Source organism: Aphelocoma coerulescens, chromosome 1, assembly GCF_041296385.1.
Source record: "Aphelocoma coerulescens isolate FSJ_1873_10779 chromosome 1, UR_Acoe_1.0, whole genome shotgun sequence".
In the NCBI taxonomy this organism is placed as follows: Eukaryota; Metazoa; Chordata; class Aves; order Passeriformes; family Corvidae; genus Aphelocoma; species Aphelocoma coerulescens.
In genome coordinates this window covers 30,083,638-30,100,090 of record NC_091013.1, presented here as the reverse complement: position 1 = coordinate 30,100,090, position 16,453 = coordinate 30,083,638, and the positions used below count along the sequence as shown (strand labels likewise).

At 40.6% G+C, this 16,453-nt stretch overlaps 1 protein-coding gene across 1 annotated transcript; it reads right to left on the bottom strand.

Annotated features, from left to right (window-relative positions):
• Positions 1 to 723: 723 nt before the first annotated feature.
• Positions 724 to 11,321, bottom strand: MFSD9 (major facilitator superfamily domain containing 9). The gene is made up of 6 exons (XM_069005415.1): positions 9,345 to 11,321; positions 7,301 to 7,388; positions 5,973 to 6,016; positions 4,627 to 4,756; positions 4,026 to 4,235; positions 724 to 3,502 (listed from the first exon to the last, which is right to left on the bottom strand). Exons 1-6 carry the CDS (start codon positions 9,783 to 9,785, stop codon positions 2,715 to 2,717), a joined length of 1,701 nt encoding a protein of 566 aa, XP_068861516.1. The 5' UTR covers positions 9,786 to 11,321; the 3' UTR covers positions 724 to 2,714.
• Positions 11,322 to 16,453: the final 5,132 nt, after the last annotated feature.

Genomic DNA, 16,453 nt, shown 5'->3' with positions numbered 1-16,453 from the left:
CAGCCTCTTCAACAAGAGCTGATCAAAATGGTCAAAAAAGTCACTATTACCAAAGGGAAAATTTTGAAGGGCAAAGAGCAAAAAAACCCAACAAACCAAACCAAAACCCAACCCTTCCTATAGGCCCAAGAAACCAACCCAAAATAAAGTAACAGCAAGCAAGAGAAAAATCTTAATTTGCAGTGGTTTGCTGGCAGAGACTATTTTCCTTTAGTCCATAATCAGATCTGGTTTGTTACAGTCTTCTACAGATACTACAACTGGATTCAAGAAAGTGCTGAGTAATTCAGTAGTTTGCCCACTAGACTGTAGCCAAAATTAACTGCAACTGCTCCTCCCTCAAATTAAAAAGGGGAATGACATCTCTGTATCTGCAGGAATATCATTGAATCTTCACTCTCTGAACTTGAATGGTTATGGCAACTAAGAGGCAACACAAGAGGTGCAAATGTGGCCTCCAGGAACTAGGGATAGTAGCTTTAAGGAATTCATCTCAAAATTTCCGAGTCCTCCATTTTATTTTTTTCTTTTTCATTCACTGCCAAGACACTTCTTGGTTGAATCCTTGGTTCCTGTGCCCTCTGTAGAGAGATTCAAATGATTTTAACCATAGCTTGAGGAAAAAAAAAAAGTATCTGCACTTCATATTGACCTGAACACTTCTATTTTGTGCTGTAGCTTCAGCAGAGGAAGATGGGAAAAAAAACCACAGTGACAAAATGATTCATGTGGAATGTCACTTCATTTTATTTCTAGTCCTTAAAAAAAAAAAAGTGCAATTTTTCTGTACCTGTACAGAAAAGAAATGTTTCTGTAGCACTTCAGAAATCATTTTGGTCTACAAGTAAAAAACTTCTGCAAAATGTGTTGCAACATGTCCTCAAGACCACATGCTTCCACAGATTTCTCAACTGGGAGGTTTCTACAACCAATAGGATATGTACTAGGATAGATGTTTACAGAAGTCAGATTAAATCAGTGCAGCAATTTAGAAGGGTAAATGTTATGTTACGTCATATAATCAATGAGTATTGGAAAAAATACTAAATCATTTATATGTATTAATTTACTTTCAACCTTTTTCCTTAACCCCTTGCTAGAGATGCAAAACAAAAGCCCCTTACTAACAGAAGGGTGGTTTTAGGTAAAGAAAAAATAAAAAGATGGAAAGAAAGAAAATAGGAAATTTAGAGCAATAATGTTTTGGGCATCTACCAAGAAAGGCAAGATGAGATAAGAGACTTGAAAATGCCTCAAGCTCCTAGGGAGAAGTGAAACACAGATTATTGTAATAAAGAATTCTGAGGATATGTACTGAAATCACAGTAGTAATAATACACTGATAATGCCAATAAATTCAGAATTCTATATATGAATTCCTATGGTGCTGCCACTGGAATCACTAAGGTTTCAACAAATATTTGAATGCTAGTAGGCAGTGGAAAAGGTAAAGAAGAAAATGAAAATGAAAAATGCAGAACACCATCCACGACTCACCTGAAGCAGGAAGAGTGTTTGCACTGACGTGATCAAGGAGATAACTAAGTTGCACAAACCACCCCCAACCAAACACTTACACATAGTTGACTTTGTACTTTCATCAAGTAATATAACGAAGCTGATATGGAACACTATCAGCGCAAAATACATTTTTTCCATGTTTCATATGAAATACAAACAGTGGTGACTGGCAAGTAATGAGCTTGAACAGTAAATAGCACAGGAGTGCCACAACTCTCTGTACAGCTCTGAGAGTAACCTCTCTACAGTTAAGCCATGCACACAAATGAAGACTAAAATACCAACAGCACCATTTTTCTCTTGTCACTGAAATGTCACTTATGCCTGAGATGAGGCAGGATGCATTAATTCAGATCCACGAACTACTGCTAGTTGCTCCAGCACACCTTTACAGTCATTTGAGAAAATTAAAAAGGAAATTTATTCTTAAAATGAAGGTAGAAAAATGGCACAGGAAATATAAACAAATAATTTATCACAAAGTTGCTCAGTAGAAGTTATTACTAAACAGAAGCCACCAGTTCAAATTTCAATAAAACCGAAATTCAGCCTCAGTTTCAATATGAATGGCCTTGTATTACTCTAAAATTAGGTCTTCCAGTACATGAAGTTAGCATATACTCAATTCTGTTACTTGGGAAAGACCAGGAATTAGCAGAGGTTGCCTGATTACCCCAAAGTGCCTAATCTTGGTCTGCAGAAAGCTTTGTGGACAAAATATGCTACACAAAAATCACATAAGCAAACACCCTGTTATACAGGCTACTGTCACAATAGACAAAGGGAAACAGACCACAGCATAAGAAATTAAGGCCAAACATATTGCAAAATCTCCTGATTAAATAACAAAAATTCACCTTTGATTCACCTTTTTCTCACAATCTTTCAATCGTTTCAAAAATGATTCACAAGCAGGATTTGTGCATTTACTGACATTCTTTTTTTCCCTTCCAAAATGGTTAAAAATCCATTTAAAAAAATCACAGCCACTACAATATAGCAACATCTGCCCCTCTTAGAAATGTCCCAGTGGTACCAGTTAGAATAATGTTTGTCTAGAGTTAACATCCCTGCAGCAGAAATATGTGTATGTACTTGTTTCCATGTGAACACAATGTGTTCCCTTTAAAAATCATGCAATTACTGTACAAGCCTGGCAGGTAAAGATACATCTGTGCAATCCAGTATTGGGACTACTGATTTTTTAACTTCACACTTCCATGACTACAGTATTTTTGTTTGTTTGCATTCATTATCACAATAGCAACTAATGCTAGTCCCACGGCTAGACTCGGAGGGCCACAAGGACTGAACTCCTGAGCAATTCCAGAAAGAAGTGGAGCAATAATTCGTCCCACCGATGTCACAGACTGTCCAACACCTAGGAGTGTACCACTGGCCTCGTTCCCACCAACAGTCAGCTCCAGATCAATGATACAGGTACGGCCTATAGTAGTGGAGAAGGCCAAGAACGTGGAGGACAAAATGACCATCCATATGCTCAGCGCTGACGCATACAGGAGAATCAGCACACAGGTGAAAGTGCTGGAGTGCAACAGAAGTCTGTAAGTGTTGTGCCCGTAGAGTTTTGTTATTGGTCCGAGCAGACAACCAGCCAGGACTCCAAGCACACTGCTATAGCTCATCAGGTATCCAGCAAACAAGGGTTTCACCCCAAATCTCTCCTCCAAGGCCAGAGTAAAATTGCTATAGTACAGCAGAATAGCAACAGACATCAGGAACCGCACTAAAAATATATCCCACAAATTAGAGCAAGCAATTCCTTTGATCTTCTTCAGCACTGTTGCAACTTGGATCCATGGAGACTGGAAAAAACTACTGTTTGTCACAGCTCTACTAGTTGCTGATTTCAAGTGCAGGTCATGATTTGATTTTGCTGAGAAACTGTTTGTTCCTTTGTCTTGGTCATGCTCCCTATTGCCAGTGTTTTCTTCACTCCAGGGTAACATCCAGACAAGACCTACATAGATCAAGAAATTAGTTGATTTCATTCAATTGCATCAACTTTACATGGAAGACCTCAGTTTGACTGTAACAATTTAAAAAAAGACTTCAACAATACTTGTCCTTAAAAAATTTGCAAATATTAAGTCTAGTGTTATTCACAGTATCAGTTCAATTTTAAATGCAGTGAAAGCAAGAAGGGAAAGCACTGAGATGCCATTCATACCATATAAACAAATCTAATTGTTAAAGCCAAAATTCTGATTTCTAGTCTTCATCTTTGGGCACATCAAAAATTCCCATTTGTGTCTGAATGTAAATGGGATATAGGCAAAACAAAGGAGAAGCACCTGGAGGATAACTGTTTTGAAATTCCCACCCTTCCATACAAGTTCAAATTCAAAGAGTAGTATTGGTACACAAAATATTTATGCCATAGATGATAAACACACTATGAAAGCAAGGTATTACAGATGGCATAAAAACACAAAAGTGAGGAATGAAGGGACCCAAGATGCAAAATGTGGCATACAACTTACCACCATTCAGAAGGAAGATAGAGGCACAGATGAAGGACGTTTGGTAAAAGCCACCTTCGAACTCCGCAAGGTAGCCACCAACAACAGGTCCCAGAATGAAGCCCACGCTGGAGGCTGCATTGAAGCGCCCCATTACTAAAGGGCGATCTCTCTCCAACACCAGGTCGGACAGCAGGGCTTTAGAGATGGAAAGTGTGTGTTTGAAAATACCTGCAACAAAATATAAATCAATTCATAAACATGTATTTCTCAGTACAAAAAAAAAAAAAAAGAAAGACAGAAGGTATCTCAAAAACAATGGTCCAAGTCTGTATGATTCATATTTTTAAAATTCCATTAATCACAAATTCTTCAGCGCTAGAGTAAGCAGCTTTGTGAGCTTTAGCTGTCTGGTGGGTAAAGCTTCAACATTTCAAATTACATGCAGGAAAAAATAATGAGAATTCTTGATTTGTAGAGACTTTTCCAATACTAAGGTTCAGTTGGTGCTGTTAGGTGATTATGCTTATGCAGCCATCCACCTACCATGATTTCTCCCACAGTACTTCTCAAGCTGAGACTACAGGGAATTTAAACTGCAAAATGCCAAGTGTTTACTCACCTACAGGGACTCTAGAAATGGTGAACAGGAACACTGTGGTGGATGCTCCAAGAAGGAAGTAACCCAGTGCACTGAGAAGAATACAAGCAAGCAGGGAATACCGTTTTCCTACTATATCACTCCAGCAGCCCTTTCACAAAGTAGGAAAGAAAGATTATCTTTTTGTAACACTAAGCTATGCACAGTGATCAATCAGTACTTCTAAATTAAATTGAGAAAAGAGATCAAAGGACTGTCAATGAAAGCCTAATAAGCTTATTACACAGCATTCCTAAGTGCTCAAAATCTGGAATTCACAAGCAGAGTTCTGCCCTACTGGCAGGGTACCTGCCAAAACTATGATTCCATTTAATGTTACCTATAGAGCTTTTTTTTCAAAAAAAAATCTCCCTTTTAAAAAGACAGTCCTGCAGTAAATATCACAAAATATTACCAGTAAGGACCTTCTGAAAATCTTACCATAACCAACCACAAATATTTGTTTGCATCACTGGCTGCTACATATTAGACACTTGTTGGAACATCCTAACAGCAATGATCTTGGCTATGAGGAGTTTGTCATCTGAGCATAGACATGTAAGAAGTAGCTATGCAGAGGGCAAACAGAAAACTTGCATTTATCATGCTTATAAATCAGCTTGATTCCTAAGAGGAAATAGTTTTTAAGAAAGTAGACAATGGTCTTGCAATTCAAAGAAAATGCCACAAAATTATAGCAGGAAATTATCCTAGGTGGCCTGCATAACAAAGCCTGAAACAGTTTTTTTATGAGACGTTCTCATAACCTGTTCTCTTCAAAACTAGAAAACTAGTACCAGGGTAATATTAGGATATAAAAAAAATGAATAACTAATAGAAAAAAACCCCAAAGAAATAGCAAAGATGCATGATTAATTTTAGACCATACAGTGAATGGTCTAAATGGTCTACAGTCACTGCTCATTAAGCAGGGAAAGCAAACTAGATCACAGGCTACGAAGAGCTGACTCATGAGACTGCTTTTTGGACAGGCTACTGCATAGAAGGAAACTGCTTTACTAGCACCAGCACGAGAGAAGATAATGTGTAACTGCAACCTGTTCAGTAATGTGTCTGAGCCAAAATCTGTATTCTAGTTTTTGTCTAAAAACTGTGCTCTGTTTGGGTCTGGAAAACCTGGCCATTCCTTATAAACGAAACCGACATTTTTCATGCAAACTGATAATTGGTCCCTCCAACCGAAATGTTTATATGAACAGTTTATGCATTTTCAAAATGTCAAGAAATGCTATTATTAACCCCACCCTTTTTCCACCTACAATCCATAGAAATACCAATATGCTCTGGAATGCAGTGTTAGAACTCACCACAAATGTGCTGGAAAATAGCTGCATTACACCATAGAGAGATCCTAAAACAAACAAAATACCAGTGTTAAAAATTAAGCTTTTTTTCAAAAATGAAAATTGCACAAAATTTTAAATGATGAAAAAATGTGGAATTCTGGGAATAGTTTACTAGAAGAATGGGAAGAGGGAGCAGGGCAAACCAAGGGTGGACTTTAGCATTTAATCAAGGAAATAATTTCAGGGAATGACAAAAAAGAAAAAAGTGCTGAAAAGTCAAAAAAACTATGTAAGTTAAAACGATGTTGCTTTGTATGGTGTATTAAACAAAACAGATCTTGGCATTTGTAATTGCTTTCTCAGAATCAGGAGAGAATTTCACTACTGAAAGGGACTTCACACTTGGTGCTTCAGTCTACTGCAAGGCACCACAGAAGCCCTGAAGGAAACACGGACCCTACTTTCTCATTTTGGAGGCTAGGACTTTAGCAGCACTTAGTGACAGAAGAGAAGGAACAAAGAAAAGCAGAGAGAAACATCTGCCAGACTTTTTCATTTATAAGAATACACCTCAAACCCCAGTTTTTTTCTGAAGTTAAAAATCAAAGCAGACTGTTGAAATGAAAACATATTTCTGACTAGTTGCTGCTTAAAATAATACTGTCAACTCAGTGTAGAGGGAGAATTATTTCATACAACGTGTTAAATAAAAAAGCAAAATAATAAAACTGAATAACAGCTCCCATGTCAACCACATAAAGAATATACTGTATCACTCAACACCATAAACAATGCCATAAGAGGCACTTTAAAGCCACAGAATTTACCTTATCACTAAATACTTTAAGAAAAAATTTCAAATGTTCAGAATTTATTTGTAAACACTCCTGAAAGTGAATAAATATTTTACCAAGACGGCTGTAAGGATTTTAATCAAACTCGGAGCAATCACGGGCATTGGAAAGCTTTGGAGAACCAGCTGCAGAAGTACCATTTGCAAAGTGTAAATAGCAGTAAAACTACAAGCAACACCTCTGGCTCCCTAAATTGCTAAGTTGTGACTTCTTGGATGCTGGAAAAGGAGCCATACAAATGCTACTGCAAGACTTCCTTGTTCTTTCCAAGTGTGCTCTTTCCAAAGCACATGCTTTTGGCTACTGTCAGTGCATGAGTTTGGACAGGTCTCTGGGTCTAACAGAGTACAGCTGCCCTTACAGTTTTACTTGGAAATTGTCTTCACTTTTTATTATGCTATTAGCAAGGAAGCATTATGTTACAATGTCCAATTTGCAGTAAGGCATAATCCAGGCCTTATCTTACTCTTTTGTAAATCAAGTACTGCAACTTACCTATGATTCCAGCAACTGTATGACTTGCTCCTAGAGATTTGATATGAAGATTCATTAAAGGAACAACCATGCTCACCCCAAATAAGTCCTGAAAAGAAGTCAAGAAAAGTTTAAGTAACTTTGACAAAGATAATAGCAACCTGGCTTAATAAAAGCCAACATTAAAAAAAAAAAAAAGTAAATTATCTCCATATCAAGGTCAAAAGAAAATTTTTCATATTACAAAACACATAAACCGAAATATAAAGGACTGTCTCACAGAGGAGTTACACCTATGAAAACATCAATCCTCTCCCCCCACTGCAGATACAATCCTTCTGAAGGTATATATTTAAACATTAAATATTCCTTTAATACACATTAAACTTTACCTGTTTAACAAGAAAAGTACTTCATACCAGAGTTTTAAATTCAAAGTGGTCTAATTTCAATCACCTAAAAATACTTGCTATTTGTGCAAAGAATGTATAGCGGTATTTTAACCCTACTACAATGGGGAATAAGCTACAGTAGATTTAAACCTACTTACATACTGCCTTTGTGTATAGATTACGAAATGTAGTGAAAAGACAGAAACATGAAAAAGAAAAAAAGAAAAAAAGGCAAAGCATAATTGAAAACATTTTGTAAGAGGAGGGTAAAGGACACTGCCCATCCTGAGCAGTACAAGGATCTCCTACTCATTCCTTTTGCTTTATTACCTTTTGTTAAGCTCACAACATTGACCCAGTAGTTCTTTCAGTACTACTACAACCTGGCACAGCATTCAGAGTCCCTTGGAGAAGATCTATTGGAGCAAGATCACCTTTCATCACTGACTGCTTGAACTGAACTAGACTACCTCAAAGCCTGATTAACTGTTAACAGTGTGTACCACTAAGTGAATTCTCACAGTCTGTCATTAATTATTTTTTGAGGGTTGAAATTGAGGCTTACAAGGTTAGAATCATTAAATACATTAGCATGAACAAACAGAGCACACCACTTACAAACATCTTCCATAACAATCTCAGGTGTCATCTGCGAACCTGAAGAGAGGTTCAGTGACCTTGTCTAGGTTGTCAACAGAGACATTAAAAAATACAAGACTCAGACTATACCCTGGCAGTACTGGACTGTCACAGGCATGCAGGTAGAGCAAGACCCGTTAACCACTATCCTCTGAGGGGTCGTCACTTCTCATTTCACATGTAACTCCCCATGTGGAATGATAGATACGCTGTATTTATTTGTCTGGCTACAGGAAGTTTGCATCACCACACCCTCTAAAAGGACACTCGGTTGGTTTTCTTGTGTGCCCCAGCTCAGTATCAACAAGTTATTACAGGGCTGGAGAACCACAGCATTTAAAAGTCAGTTAAAAGCAGCAAAGCTTTTTCTAATGCACCTCTCACTGGGGTATTTGCTCCAGGACACAAACCAACTGGGTTGTTTCTATTGCCCAATCTAAAAGTAGGTAAGACAATATCTTGACAATTCACAGTGCAAACTTGTACTTATTTTGTATTCATTTTCCAAGCCATCGCTTTTAATTTCAAATTAATTAAATGACACTTTCCTGAGGCTCGGGAATTGCTACAGAATATGAACCTTTAAAGTCTGTGTTCTTTCAATAAGGGACTTTTTTTTTTCTTCCAGAAAGAACATATTTTTAGGTTTTTTTGGTCCTTTTTTTTTGTTTGGTTGGTTGGTTTTTTTTTTTGGTAGGTTTACAGGAACAACGGGTATTTCAAGGAAACAGAGAACAGCTCTCTTATAAGCACAAGGCAAGACTCAGCTTTTAGGGTGCTGCGCTATTCCATGACATTCACAGGATAAAAATCCGGCCTGTGTGTCAAACTGCGAGGCTGTTTGCACGGGTAAAACAGCACAGCCGCTACACACCACCACCGCTACGAACACTGGCATCCCCAGGGAGCAGCTGCAGCGACGCACCCCGGAACCCAGCAGCCTTGGACTGCAAAGGAGAAGATTGCCGCTCCCGGGCGCGGCCCCCGCCGCAGGCCCCGCGGGGCGGGCCCCATGGCCGCCGCCGCCCGCTTACCAGGAATCCCACCGCGTAGAGGCACCGCACGAAGCGGGCGGACGCGGCCGGGCTCCCCGCGGCCCTCCGGCCTCCGCTGTCCTCATCCTCCTCCTCCTCCATGCGAGCGGCGGCGCCGGGCCTGCGCAGTGCCCGCGGCGCGGCGGAAACGTGGAGGCGGCGGGGCCGGCGGCGTGGCAGAGCCGCGGGAGTTGTTTCGTTCGGCACGGTATCCCTCGTGTGTCCTCTTTTTCGGGCGAAGACGAGGAAGAGTAAGGGTCCCTGGCAGCCTCGGGACCCCTGCCTCCACCCTCCCACAGACACCTCTGTAGGACTTTGCCCTTCGGCCCCTTGCGTGTTTGTACGGGGAGAATTTTGCAACCCCTCCCCCGGGGCCTGAGGTTGGGTGGAAGGCAGGAAGAGCCAGGTGGAGCCGAGAGGCTTTGGAAACAAATATGCCATAGGAGCATGGGAATGGATCCCCTGCACTGCTCTCCTCGTTGCTGTAGAAAGATGGTTTTTGGGCCCGTGCACCTCCGATCCTGCCTATCCATGTGGCAAGCGGCCGTGTCCCAGCGCTGCCGTTCCTCGGCCATCTCTCGGGCTCAGCCCGGTGCCTGCACCAAGTGTTTCTGGCAGCAGTGTTTTCTTATTCACTGCTGTGCTGTGTTTTTGTTAAAAGTCAGGGATAGCTGGAATTGTTGATGACTACAATGTTGTAATGCTTTTGCATCCAAAGCAAAGAGAGATTGATAAATCTCTCAGATGCACTGGTGGAAACGATTGTGACATGCAAAATGTGACCATCTATGTTGGAGTCAGAGGTGCTCTTTTATATAGTTGCTTGGCCAGGTATCAGTGAAAATGCTGCAGTTTTAAATACTTTTAAAGATGCACAAGTAAACAGGAGATGCTTTAACTTGTTTTTAATTATCAGTAAGAAGAAGCTTTTGAAAATGTTGATGACTTATGCTTTAAAAGCTAGCATGAGTTACAAACTTTGAGAATGATCACTCAATAACTGACAATAGCATAACTTCAGTTCTATCTGCATGTTTTCAGAAGAAATAAATATCACAAGGTTGAGGATCTTTTACAGATTTAGGTCACAAAAAAAAAAAAAAAAAGAGGAATGTGGTTTTCCCTATGGTTATTAAAATTTAAATTTAAAAAAACCTAAACCACCAAAACTGTAAAGCAAGACATATTTCTAGATATGCAGCTTATTTATAAGATACCAAGGCAAAACTTAACTTAGTATATGCATAGGGACAAAGATATTATCAGAGTCCAGACAATAATAACTCAGTTGTTTAATAATATCCCACTGGCTGTTACGTTTTGGTGTTGGGTTAACCAATATATCCTATTAATTTATCTCTTTGAGGCCACTTTGAATAACAAATTCTCTCAGTGAGGTTTTAAAAATTCTGGGTACAACACTAACGGAGATCAGTTGCACACAATTCCTCTGAAATCGACAAAATGGTGACAAGATACTGAAATATTAGAGCATCCTGGGAATTGCCACTACATTGTCTGCTCAATATTGCACTAATTTTACCCTTGGTCATTTTAACTGATAGAAGAAATGGAAAATGCCTGAAAATTTATCAGAAGAAACTATTAAAGAAGTGGATGATTAAAAGATGTTGCAAGGGTTTCAGTACTTTTCCTGGGGTCTAAGGGACATTGACTTCTATGGAAACACTGAGCTCAACTGAAATTTTTAAGGTTTTATGTGTTAGTCTCTGCCATAAGTCTCTGAAACCAGTTAGCTATTTTGCATTCTTCTTAGGTTCTGAAGATGAGAATGATCGAATATGATGGGGACAAAATATTGCAGGCAGGAATATTGAATTCCCTGCCAATGAAAACCCTTAGTTTTGTATGTTATTTCAAGCTATCTCTATGCAGAATGACTTGTAAAGCAGAGAATAACCAAACTTTATGACATCAATGCAAACTGTTCATGGAAATAAACAAGCATTTAGAGAACATATAGGTGTCTCTTCCTTTAACTAATCTTTTACTGCTTTTGTCCTGGTGAACTTGATCATATTGCTAAAGAATTGTGCATATTACATGCTTACATAATTTACATAATATTTAAGAAAAAGGTATTAATGTATAGTAAATATGACAAATATCTCTGTTGCCTTTGAACTGAGGGCAGATGATTTCAGCTGCCTCAAGGTTCCCATTCATGTTGTGTCATTGTAATTACAAAATTTAAGATAAAGGCTCCCAAATAAAGAAATCTTAAGATAAATGTTCTCAAATACAGTGATTTTATGGCTGATAAGGGAATTGACTAGCAATTAAAGAATGAAATACAATGAAGGCCATTTATCAGAGTCCTATGGGAAATAGAGCTAGTCTAATATCTTTGGGGGCAGAATTACATAGTTGGTTGATTAAAATGATATTATCAATATAGTACACTTACATTACTTTAAGGTGTTTGACTTGTTACAGGATGATTCTTAAAAATGGGAATGCAATAGATACTCAGAAATGGCAAGCTGCAGCATGTGTATCCAGAATTATCTGGATGATCCTGTTATTTCTATCTTTTTTTTTCTATGACCTGGTAGTAGCAATTGAATGAACATTATTGATTTTATGGATAAGACTAGAACCAGGAAGAATATGCAGACTACTGTCACTACACAGTCAGAGTACTCTGTATCCATTATATGTAAGTAATGCAAGTGTGAAGTGCATCACACTAGAAACAAAGCATGAGGAGGTGCACCTCTCTGTTGTGACAGTGATTATGAGATGAACTTGGTAGTCGTAGTACTCAGCCAGCAACCGTAAGTTTTTATTGCTATTTCGTGGCCCCCTGGAAAAGCACCCATCTTTTGATAAGAAATAGAGGACCCAGAAGTAAAAAAGCAGGAAGACTTTATTACATCTGTATCAGTTTTTCAGTTTGTATACTAATACAACATTGTGTCTAGGTCTGCTGTCCTAACTGACGATCAATTTTGAATAAATAGGGTTAAAAAAAAAAAAGAGAGAGATTTTAATGGCAGAAGGAACATTTCATACAGTGTTGGGCTGCCGGAGATCAGATTATCCACAGCCTTGATGGGGTATTCTTGCCTTAGACTATGAATGGGAGGAGAACTAGTCTGTGCGAGAATGTCTGAGATTCAGTTTGGTAGTGAGGGAAAGAGATGAGGAATCTTCAGCCTTTTAGTGAAAACATCTACTGTAAATGTTTGGTGTCACCTGTTACAGCGGGGATTACTCTAACATGCCTATATCAAACCAGGAGTCCTGTGGAAAAGAAATATATATGGACAGATTCTTGGTAGATGTTTCAGAGATGTTTATTTCTCCAGCCACATGGCCGGAGCTCTGCCGAGGAACCCTCACAGTCTGGACTGAGGGTCCTTGCCCGCGCAGGAAACACAAACCAACCAATGGGGAACGAGGCTGACCAGGGGCAGGGAAACCCCGTGTCTGTCCCCTCAGGGCCCCTCTCCCAGGGCTACATGGCAGGGGGGATGAGACCCTGACATTTCACCTGCTTATTTTTAACAAAAGAGATGTAAAACTTAACATTGAAAACAACAAGGACAGTTTCAAAACAAAACAAGCCACCCTCCTGAGTCTTTAAATGTCCAAACAGATTCTGTGGAACATCTTAGGGCTGACAGAAGGGAGACAGAACTCTCTGAGCATGCTTGTGGGGAAACTGAGGCAGGAGAGGGTTTAATTTCTTCCCTCCTCCTTTTCATCCCCCCCTCGGCATCGGAGAGGAGTTGTAGGGAAAGGAAATTGTGTAGGGAAGCCAAGGAGTGAAAAACAGATTAGGAATAAACTGGGGATGGGGTAAACTTAGGAAAGGGTTCATATTGGGTATAGGGTAAAAGGGGAAAGTAGGTTGTGGGTAGGGAAGTTGCTGGGATGGATATTATTTATAATTTCGTGCATAACAGCTGCCTTTGACTGGAATACCTCCAGGCCCAGTAACATTTGCTGCTTGTAAACCCTTCTTTCCTTGCACTATATCAAATTGTACAACTTCCCCATCTCCTACACTTTGCAGGTAATTTTTAGGGTTATTCCTTTTAATGGCAGTTCTATGGATCAATAAATCTTCCTCTGTATCATCTTATGTTATAAATCCATAGTTGTTTTTTACATTGTACCATTTCACAGTTCCTGTGACTTTCGTGGCTACAACTTCTCCTATCACGTGCTTGTGTGTTTGTTGTGGCTGCTGGTCCTGCATGGCCGCCTCCTCGCCGACTCCAATGTCTCGGCCGGGCCCCTGTGTTGCAGCTGCTGTGCGCCCTCCGAGCGGCGCTGCTCCAACGCGTCTGGGCTCTGCGCGGCTCCGCGTCGCCATCGCCGCTGGCTCCGTGGCCTGTGAGTGGTTCCGCTCCGCCAGCTCCACGCTGCTTTGAGAGCGGCCCTGTTTTGGCTCGGTGCTGCGCGGCTTCTCGTATCGCTGTGGAAACCACTGCTTCTCCCTCCACAGGGCTCTCCGAGCCAGTCGCTCAGAGCGAGCTTCCACGCCAACCCCCGGTTCCTGGCTGCTCGTGGCCCACGGCACCTGCGGCGCCTGCGGCGTCGCTCCCTCACTCGCGGTCGCATGGCAGGAGACCCTGAGACAGGGATGGGGTCCGTGATAAGGCGCGCACTCCCGAGGGGGCCGGGCGCATCCAGCTCAGGCACCTCCACCGGCACGGCTGCAGTCACGCACTCCTGGGATGGTGGCCGTGCGGCCTCGGCCACGGGACTATGGCCATCCTTTGCTTTTGGGGTAATGGGACCATATAAATGTTCCTGAATAGCTTCACTGACCACAAGGGATCCACGCAAGGGTTCAATCACTAATGCATGTTTTGTTTGATCCCTTATCTCATCCCAGATCTCGTGCCAAAAACACTCATGACTAGTTCCAGGAGGTTCAATATCAAAAAGTAAGTCTTGAGAAATATAGAAGAAATTTTTGAAAAGCTAGTTAAAAAAATGTTCTAGATCTCCCGGTTCCAATACTTTCTTGTTTTGTTGTTCAAGGATTCCTTTAACTTCTAGATACATTTTTTTCTGTGGCTCAGAGAGCCACATTTCCCACGATTCTTCCATAGTCCAGAGAGAATATCCAAACCAAGGTGAGAAGAGAGGGATCTAGAGTGGTTTCTACTCACAAATTTCCTGTCCTTAGGGATCGGTGTCTTGCCGGCAATTCTCTACCATTTGTTACAGCGGGGATTACTGTAACGCAATGCACCAAACCAGGAGACCTGTGGAAAGGAAATATATATGGATGGATTACTTGGTAGATGTTTCAGAGATGTTTATTTCCCCAGCCACATGGCCGGAGCTCTGCCGAGGAACTCTCACAGTCTGGCTCAGGGTCCTTGCCCGCGCAGGGGAACACAAACCAACCAATGGGGAACGAGGCTGACCAGGGTCCAGGGAAACCCCATGTGTCTGGGCCCTCAGGGCCCCTCTCCCAGGGCTACATGGCAGGGGGAAGGGACCCCAACAGTCACCTGCTAAGCAAGGGCTTGATGCAGTCTGCAGCTGCCCTTCCTCAGCCAGCTCTGTGGCTGTGTGTGCTCCAAGCCCTGACATAGTGAAAGTACTGATAGAAGTAATCTGAAATCCAATAAAACTATTTTAAAAAAAGATCCTTACATTTCTTCAGTAGGGGAGAAAATTTTAAACCTCATAAATTCTTAAATAAAATTTTTAAATTACTTCTGTGAAAAAGATCTAAGACAACTACACTGATTTATTCCAGTAAATGGAATATATTCTTGAATTCCTGCATTACAAATAGGTAAGGTCAAGACCCCCAAATGTGCAATTTGTCTTCCAATTTAGTGAATCTAACAATGACTTATTTCATTCTGGTTTACCGCTTCAGATCATTAGGGTAACTTCAACTGTAGTTTCAACTTTTCATATACAAATTGAGCCAAGTAGAAAAAGTTACAATCCAGTGGTCCAGAACTTTTTAAGAGGTACTTGTAAATGAATTTGAGTTTGGAATCTGCTGTTAATCTTAAAGACATTTAAAGTGTAATCTGTCTGAAAAGATCTGCAAATTTAAGGAATGTGGAAAGAAACCTTTTAATTGATTCCACCCTCAAAGCTGTAAATGAATCAGGTGGTGTACTAGTTTGAAAACAAACCAGTGGGAGGCACCAAGTCAGAATAACAATTTAATGGAAATTAAAGAAAAGGAAAAGAAAGTAAAAGAAAACACTGGTTCAAACTGTCAGAGTCAAGATACAACCTGAGTCCCTGTTAGGCAGGGTGGTGGTAGCAGTCTGGTAGAATGGTGGCTGCAATCCTCTGAAGTGGTGATCCTGTGGTAGAAGGGGTCTGCTCTTCCTCAGAAAGTCCAGTGGTGGCTGTGTAGCTCCTGTTCTCTGGAAATCCAGTGGAGAAGGGTTGTCTCTGGTGTTCAGTCTCGGATTATATCCACGATGGGATGCTTGGTTCCTCCCTCTGGGTGGAGCATCTCACAATGGGGTAATGAGTCATGAGGCCAAGTGTTGATTAGGCTCATTAACAGAAGATGGTCCAGAGGGAGTTATCTCTGAGTCATGCAGCAGGACAATGATGGGCCATTAACAGCAAGATTGTCTGGGGGGAGGAGGCAAGGAAACACTGCCCCACCTGATTTCAACAGCTCATGAGGATGGTAATAGAATATACCTCAACCCAGGACAGGTGGGTATGTCTGAGAGACTTAGAAAGCATTTATAAAACAGCTTGTTAAAGGAAGGAATTATTTCAGGCATTGGGCCTACTTCTTCCCTTCTGGAGTTTTTCATGGCAACATAACTAAGGCCACATATCTTTCTGTGTTTCTCTCAATTAATGTTTAACAGATAAAATAAATACATGGGGAATGGTTTAGATATTATTGGAGCAGAAGGTAGCTGGGCTGACTCCTGTTAACTTCAGTCTCTTTTCTGTCATGTTACAGTACCCTTACATCACACACATCTCCCCCTTACACATCCCTCACCCAGTCTATGGTTTTATTTATTTAATTATTCATTTTAAGATCAGTGGCTCTGTAGAAGCTGGAGAGGTACAGAAAGAACTAAAGGCTAGTTCCTCAAGCTTCCTGAATAAATCCAAAAATA

What these genes read in the sequence shown, in the direction of transcription:
- MFSD9 (XM_069005415.1), bottom strand. Translation starts at nt 9,785, where the DNA reads ATGGCATATTTGTTTCCAAAGCCTCTCGGCTCCACCTGGCTCTTCCTG. An exon ending in TACAGTTGCTGGAATCATAG is followed by an intron (nt 6,017 to 7,300) that starts GTAAGTTGCAGT and finishes TGTTTGTTTTAG; the next exon opens with GATCTCTCTATGGTGTAATG. An exon ending in TATCTTCCTTCTGAATGGTG is followed by an intron (nt 3,503 to 4,025) that starts GTAAGTTGTATG and finishes TGATCTATGTAG; the next exon opens with GTCTTGTCTGGATGTTACCC.